This window comes from Echinops telfairi, unplaced genomic scaffold (genome assembly GCF_000313985.2).
Source record: "Echinops telfairi isolate 266 unplaced genomic scaffold, ASM31398v2 ScPeMD7_7424;HRSCAF=8462, whole genome shotgun sequence".
NCBI lineage: Eukaryota > Metazoa > Chordata > Mammalia > Afrosoricida > Tenrecidae > Echinops > Echinops telfairi.
Genome location: NW_022111324.1, coordinates 7957744 through 7965997, shown reverse-complemented (window position 1 = coordinate 7965997; position 8254 = coordinate 7957744). Strand labels below are relative to the sequence as shown.

General features: G+C 50.7%; 1 protein-coding gene across 1 annotated transcript in view; it reads right to left on the bottom strand.

The window, feature by feature from the left end:
• Positions 1–7964, bottom strand: part of SFT2D2 (SFT2 domain containing 2) — a 12436-nt gene extending 4472 nt beyond the window's left edge. Inside the window, exons 1-6 of the mRNA XM_004706842.2 lie at positions 7670–7964; positions 5891–5980; positions 5582–5664; positions 2110–2191; positions 896–931; positions 753–808 (exon numbers count right to left, since the gene is read on the bottom strand). Of these exons, the coding sequence (XP_004706899.1) occupies positions 753–808; positions 896–931; positions 2110–2191; positions 5582–5664; positions 5891–5980; positions 7670–7786 (464 nt within the window). The 5' untranslated portion in view covers positions 7787–7964. The remainder of the gene's footprint in view (positions 1–752; positions 809–895; positions 932–2109; positions 2192–5581; positions 5665–5890; positions 5981–7669) is intronic.
• Positions 7965–8254: the final 290 nt, after the last annotated feature.

The window sequence follows — 8254 nt, the reverse complement described above, 5'->3', positions numbered from 1 at the left end:
CTGGCAAACACCAAAAGGCCATTTGAAAGCGCACTCACTCAAGTGTCCAGAGTTACTCACGGGAAGAGGTTGCCAAATCGGCAGCCTCGAGATTCACTTCTTCGGTGTACTGACTCCTTCAAAGCTTTAAAAAGTCCAGGGCCAGGTTTCTTAGCTGATGCACATTCTAGCAAACATCTCCCCCAGAATAAATCAGTCGCCTCTACACTGCAGTTGTTCAGGTCCTGGAGCGACCGCGTCCTAGTCATCAGTCCCAAGGCCACGCCCCTCCAGGGCTCATGCCACAGCCTCCCTTTCTGTCAGTCACTGTCCCTCAGAGTGGGGATAAGTCCCTTTTGTCCTTGTTCGGTGACTCATCCCATCACAAGTACAGCGTTCATTATTTTTCTTCCGTCTTCCCTTTCAACCACGATGATATTTAAATCGTAAGTCTCTCTTTACCAGCCCTTACAATACTTTCATTGTTCTTCACTTCCTGCACACAATTGCTCGTAACACTGAAGGTCTCAAAAAATCAACCATGAGCCCAGCAACTCACAACAGCAGCAAAAAGTCAACAGACTCCAGGGACACGCTAAACCACTACCGCCATCTACTGGCAGCGGGCCGAGCCGACAGGCTTGGGTGGCCTCATTGGCATGGCTGAGGATCCTCCACACTGAGCCTCTGCCCACACGGCATGGGGTTGTGTCTCCTGCAGCGGCGTCAGTCAGAGAGCTCACGTGAGAAAGGCTGTTGAAAAGGTTACTTACCACGTCATGGCCAGAGACTGCAAAATGCAGAAGATGAGGGCGAGTCCTTTGTTCCACTGAAAGAAAATTGATTTCATGACATCAGAGTGTGTGGCCAGAGGCAAATGCCAACAAGTTTCAGCCACAGTGGAATACGCACTTACCAAAAAGGCAGAACACAGGGTGAGTACCAAGCACACCTGGAGGGAGAGGGGAAATGGTTCATGAATATCCCGGCAGCATGGTAAGACCCAGACAACTTGGCAGTTACTGCTGCAGCCCACTGTCTGCTTTCACTGCAAGGCTTTCAAGGCCTCTGAGCACCTGGTGTCCGCCAGCAGAATCAACATCCCAATGGAGCCAAACTGGTCGAGACAGAATGGCCCTACTTTCAAGAATCCCTGTCGGTACAAGATCTCATATCTAATCCACCCATCGTTTGGCCATTTAACACACACAGACCTCCTCTGGCAAACACTAGGAAGTCCCCTGATGGACAGGGCATGTGAGCGCAAAGGTTAACACAGGCTGTCATTCTCTCAGGTCAGTCATTGGCTTACATGTCATCGAACACTTTCCCTTGACCCTTTCTTAGGAAGCCCTTTGTACAGCAGCTGCCCGGGCCGTCTGCACCCCGCGCTAGCTAAGGACTGGGCCCTGAACCATGATCCCTACCCTCTACCCCATCCTCCGATCCCAGGAACTGCTCAATCAGCAAGCTTCAACACTGCTTCTGTTTCCACCACGGTCCGCGATGCTCCTCGGGAACCGAAAGTGGCCAGGGGTTCAGAGACTGTGTCTCTTGTTATAATGAGAGTAATGTGAGTACTAGGTTCAAATGGTACACAGGTTACAGTGCTGATCATCACAAGAGGAGTCCCTCCTCAGAGCAGTGCAGGCACCCGCTATAAAAGGGCATTACCCAAGCAGGGCAGAGGTATAATGGTCAGGAGGAGAGGAGACCGGCTTCAGGAAGACTGAGAAAAACTGAAGAAATATGATTCATCTCAGAGTCAGATGATGGTAAGGCGAACAGAGCACATCATCGGAAAATGAACCGTGTTTCTGAGCGAATCCCTCTCATCTCTGCCTGTATAACTTCGGTCGACAGTGCTCTCTCTCCTGATCAACTCAGCTGACATCGCGAACAACGCCCCCAGGAGGCGCTGTGCAGAACTGAACCGGCAATGCCGGCCACTGACTGAAACTCCAGGGAACTCAACAAAGGCAAACGTTCCCTCCCTTTCCACAGTGGTTTCACAAAGCAGGTTCTTAAGACCACATAAAAGAGATCTTTCATTTCAACAGGAAAAAAAAATCCCCACAGTAAATATAAAATCTCTCGTTTTTTGAAGTCCCGCTAAACGGCAGGTCTTACCAGCATCACGATTGTGGCTATCAAGCGTGTTGGTTCGAACATTCGTTTTAATTGCTTCATTGGTCCCATGAGGAACATGGTGCTGAGAAGTAAACACACACAAGTCATTCAGACCAGAGCCAGACCAATGTTAGGCGCCCACCTCGCCGCGTCTCCCTGTCACTGCCCCAAGACTGTCCGAGGTTGGCAATGACCTTGGCAGCCTTTGATAACGTTTGGCCATCTCTGATTCTGGGCCAGCCACTGCCCCTCAGGGCCCTCTGGGCATTGCTCTCTTTAACCCACCCACAACCTAAAGGTTAGGTGGTGGGAACAGTTATTAGTTACTATACAGATGAGGAAACTAAAATCCAGAGGGGTTACCTGCCACCTGGTAAGTCAACAGCATGGCTGGACTGTAAATGCATGTAGCCACATTGAGAGCCACTTGGAAAGACCACCCTGCTTTCTGAAGGGTACTACTGTCCCTCCTTCCTCACCATGGAAACCAGCTCACAAGCAGGTCAGAAGAGGACTCAGGAAATTTACCAGAGAACCACCCTTTACAACCTTAAGTTGTTCGTGTTGACATAAATATGTTTATGTTACAACCTTAAGTTGTTCATGTTGACATAAATATGTTTATGTTACAACCTTAAGTTGTTTATGTTTACATAAACATGTTGTTGTTACAATCTTAAGCACAGCTTTTCCTTTTCTTCCAGGAATAATTCTAATGATAATTCCATCACCCACTGAAAACTTGCTAAATGTCAGATAGCAAGTGCATCACATCATTTCACCCACTGGCAACCCTCCGAGGTAGGTATTGTCACGCCTATTTTTGAGAGGAGGAAACAACGCTCAGAGAGGTCGGTTTACTTATCCAAGACCAGACAGCCGGGAGCCTTCAGAGCCAGTATTCAATCGGATTCGTAGCTCTGAAACACATCACTAGAAGCTGCTATTGTGATGGGATCTGAGAGCCAGCCAAGTGAGAGGCTGAACGTAAGGGAGGGCAGCACAATGCTAAAGCCAGCTTTGCTTCCTGTTGCCTGAATCCCAAGGACAATGGCCCAGGTGGTAACTGTGACATCCTGTGTTTGATTCAAGTCAACAAGCAGAAGATATGACTGTTCCATAGAAACAAAAACTTTTCAAATACGCCTGCCCATCTCTGAAGTGCTACAGACTTTCAACTTGAGTTTAATGCTACTCTATGAGCTCAAGTCTGAGCTGGGTGCACTCTATTTTAGCCTGGCTGGACAGAAAACAATAGCCAAGGGTGGTCTCAAAAATTAAATTCCACACATAGGCAAAAACGTACCAGATGCTAGCTCTGACTCCTGACACAGCCCGGAGTCACTCCCTTTGCTCCGACACCAGGCCCGGTGCTGGGAAGAATCAGCCCCACGCAGACTAACCAGATTGTTCTCCTGGACAACCTAACTTGACATCCAGCCTGCACGCTACCCTACAACATACATGGGCTACCCACCACAACCCCCACACCCCGTAACTTAGTATATGACAGTGTGTTAGAAGTGAGATTAGGCATCCCTGAGCCCAGAATTCTACTGCCCTGAGCATTCATAATAAAAAATACTTTCAGAAGGTAACCAGAGACAGGCACTTGGCCAGTGGGCCAACATTTCCAGGCAGAAATAAGTCTGGGAACAGACAACAAGCATAGCCAACAAGTGGCTTGCAGACACATAACAAGTCCATGTAATAAAATGCCACTGTACTTCTGATTATCTACTATGTGTATTAAAAATAAAAAACACGCTCAAACCTATCACCAACAAGGAGATTCCAACTCATGGTGACTCTGTAGGACAGAGTACAACTAAGTGCTCCTTAATGTTTCCGAGAATATAAATCTTTTCGGGAGCAGACAGCCTCATCTCCCACCGCTGACCTTGGAGTGACTGGCCAAGGCTCAATCCACTAGGGCACTGGGGCATGAAAAGTACCTACCACGCGGGACGGTGCAGCTACTCCAGGAAAAACAAGCAGCAGGCACAAAGGCACAGAAACGTGCAATGTTCAGCCCGGCTGGGAAGTGGGGCGGAGGGGAAGGATGGCCTGTCAAAGGGCCTTTCCTGAGTGGTAAAGAGTTGGAACAGGGAGCCACTGAGGGGGCTAGACCCAGAGAGGAACTGCCCCACAGACAGGGCTTCCAAGGCTGTGAGGTTTCCTGAAGCCAACGGCTATGTCTTTCTCCAGCAGAACAGCTGGGAGGTTCGAACCATCAACCCTGTGATTAGCAGGCCAAGCTCTTTAGCCACTGTACCACCAGGTTATGCAGAGGTATCAGCAAAGTCTCCACAACTCTGTGGAAAATAAACTACAGGAGGGAGACAAGAAAGGAGGCAGAAAAACCTCGCCGCAGTACACTTCAGGTGAGAGAGGTGATAGATCTGGTCCTGCTGAGACCCAGCTAAGGTATCACCTTCTCCAGGAAGCCCTCCCTAACTCCCTGGTTGGATCAGATGCTCCTTCCTGGGCATACTGTTCTATGCCATATTCTATGAGCACGACCCTGGATGTCTGTCTGCCTTACTCTACTGTACCACGAAGCAAGGACCAGACAGGGTGGGACAAATGCTCTTCCACTGAGCACGTGAGTCAGCTGGGGAATGACAGCCACCATGGGCACAAGGCAGAAACGAGGTCAGAAAAGTCAACAGATTCAGTGCAGAATCAGGGAGACAGAGTCTGAACTTCCATTCACAGAGACCCGTGGGAGCACGGGACCACTGAGTCCAGTGCCCTGTGGGACATGTAAGCTGGAACAGCCGGGCCAGCACCAACAGCACCCAGGTGGGGCTGGAGCCATCAGCGTGAATGGGCTCAGCCTGGGGCGTCTCGGAGAACCGAAAGCGGGTCGGATGGGCTGCCCACACCCAGAAAGCACTCCATCGGATGGACACTCTGCCCTCCCCTCCCCAAGAGACCCTCCAGCGCAGGCTGGCTGGCAACTAATGACTAACAAAGCCACACCAGAAGGCACTAGCCTGAGAAGCCCTTCTGAAATCACCAAGGGGGTCTCTGGCAGCAGAGAGATGCCAGCAAAGCAGAGGAGCCTGTTGCAAACCCAGGGAAGCCATTCAACCTCCCTGTGCTTCCATTCCCTCCAATGTAAAGTCATAGCATATTCCTCTTTCCGCTCTCTCGAAGTCATCTCTCAAAAATAAACTAAAAATTTTAAATATCTTTGAAGTGGAAAGAAATGAATGTGATCTATTTTAGCTGCCTCTTTGTCTTAGAAACCCTTAGAAAAATTCTACCCTGTCCTATGAGGTCACTATGAGTCGGCATCAACTCGATGACACTGAGTATGCTTTGGGGTTTCTTTTAATCTTCCCTCCAAATTCTTAAAATTGCTTGTTAAAAAAAAATTTTTTTTTAATTGCTGGATCAACATATCCCACCATTTTCCCATCTATTAATTGTCTCAGGTGGGATTAAAAACAAACAAAACAGTTACCTGCCAAGCGCTGTGATGTTACCAAAGGTGTAAAACACGGCGAAGAGGACCAGTCCCTTCGGCGCCCACAGCAGAAGCGTGCCCTGGAAGTTAAAGCAGGGGGAACGGGTGAGCAACCTTCACACCACAGCCCAAACCAGCTCAGGCCACCAGGTAACCCCAGGACCCTCCACTTCCCCGCTCCTGCCTCCCTGTCTCCCTCTTCTCTTCCCCAGGCATCTCAGAAAAGAGCAAAAGATAAAAGAGGTGCACTGAAGGGCAGGGATGTACTCAAAGCGAGTGTGGGGGAGGGAGGGTGTGAAGCCTTACCAGCAGTGAGCAGAAAATCCCAATGGTAAAGCAGGCAATGAAGCCTTTAATTCTGGTGCCCCAGCTTAAGGAAGAAGATGACTCCACAACCTGAAATGGTTTTCAGAAGAAAAAATAAACTTCATTACATATATGTACATGCACAGCCAGAGACCCAAAACCCAGGAGGCCCACAGTGGAAGGAGGAAGCAGAGTGTGCATCTGTACTGAGGAAGGCAGGAAACAGGGAACCCTACACCCTCCAAGCTCCCAGCGGCCTCCGAGTTGTGGAATACACTTCCTTATCCAGACATGGATCTCTGCGCAGGCAGCTGATAAGGTACCTCTCCTCTGGTTGAACATTGTGGAGGTGGAAACTCCTAGCCTTAAGCACAAGCCATTTCCCAACAGAAAGGCAAGGCAGCAGAGCCAGGAGCAGCCAGGAACACGGCAGCCCTGCAGGAGGAGGACGAGCAGGAAGGTGCATACTCTGCTGGCCATCCCCTGCTCCATCACCCCCAAACCTCAGCAGGGCTGCAAGCCCGCTGGGCCTGGGGGAACTAAGCCCTGCATCCTCACTGGGAGGGACTCTCCTCTGTGTCATTCACTCTTCCTGTAGTTGCCCAGTTGCCCAACCCAAACCCCAAGCTCACTGCCATCAAGTGCGTTCTGACTCCAAGCAACCCAATAAGGCAGAGCCAAACTGCTCTCCAGGGTTTATGGAGCTGTGCCTCTTTCTAGGAACAGAAACCTCCTCCCTCTTTCTCCGGTGGAGCAGCTGGTGGATTCGAACTACTCCTGCCCTTGCAGTCGCCCAAGCATGAGACAACTCCTAATTACTATGCTGCTCACCCTGATTCTCTGTCACCATGATTAACCCCTCCCCAAAGCACAGGTCAGGAGATGCTATAATTTTTTTTAAACCGGCTGAGAGCCGCTGGGTTACCTCCAGATGGTTTTTTGTGTGTCAAAGATGACAGCCAAGGCCTGTACCAAAGGCCTACTGGTGGAAGGGGGCACAGCTGTTCCCATCTGGAAACAAACAGCTGCCACTGGTGGACAATGGCTGGCCCCCGGCCCAGCCATGACAGGGCAGCCAGGTCCTGTGTGCCCGTCATGCAGGACTCACCTGGGGTGGTCATCACTGACTCCATTCTGCAACATGATGAAAGTGGCCTTCCCACCACCATGCAGCTAAGGGAGCACAATGGGTGGAGGCAGAGGCTACAAGGGTCACTCCCTCAGCCTTGCCTGTCCCATCAAGGGACCTGTTTCAGCCCCATCTCTACACATCCTGTCAAACCAGAAGAGAGGGCCGGTGGCTCCCCTCGGCGTGGCGGGCATCACGACAGGGTGACCGAGTGTCCACTCCAGAGGAAGGTATGCAGGTCAGGTTATCCAAAAGAGTTCATCTCCTCGGCCCCATATATTCACTCATCGTCTAAGTGGCCTCGCGACACACACACACACACACACACACACACACACCACTTCCAGAAAGCTGTGACCGTGCACAGACAAGCACTCAGGGAAGGCAGCATGCAGGAGAAAGCAGGATGGGGGACCCCACAGGGCACCTGGTGCCAGGACAAAGGCAACCTCTCCTTAAGGAGTCTGGTTTCTAACCCCTCAGGCCGGCCCTCCAAACGGAGCCAAGGTGCTGCTCGGGTATCCAGCTTTACTGGTGTCCCAGACAGTGGGGTCAGACCATGTCTGACTAAGCTCAACCTCCCACCCAAGAAAGAACAAAACCAAAAGCCACTCCACGCTTCCTACTCACGCCAGAGCCGAAGCACCTACCTTGCCAATGTGGAAAGCGGAACCCAGCTGCAGGCGGGCAGGGAGAAAGCGTGGCACTGGGTTTGATTTCATGCCTGAGCACACTTGGAAGCCACAGGGGCCTTCAAAAAGATTCATCCTGTCTCCATCTTCTTACAGGAGTAAACCATAAAGTATCAGCATGCACCCTGCCTCTGGCATTTAACGGGCTAGAGTCAAGATGAGCCATTCCAGCCCTTACCCAAATCAAAATCATGGGGGACCGGGAACAGTCCCAGCAAAACAAAACAAACGTTTTCAGGTTCTACTTCTGAAAGGAAAGTGACACCTAGGTCCTCCAAGTCTCTCAAGTGTTACTATTTTTTGGTGGAAAGGGGAGGAAGGCCACCTACTCTTCCCCATTCCGGTTTTCCACGGAGGGTGACAGCAAGCTCTTGCCTATGCGCCCAGCCACAGGCAGGAGGAAGCTGCTGTTCCAGCTCTCCTCGCTGGGCCCAGTGAGGGCCAAACACCCCTTTCTGCCTATGGAGGAAAACAAATTCCGTGGCTATCGAAAAGCCCTCAAAATTCCCGGTTGCCAGAAACCATGTTAGGGCCCTTTTTGGA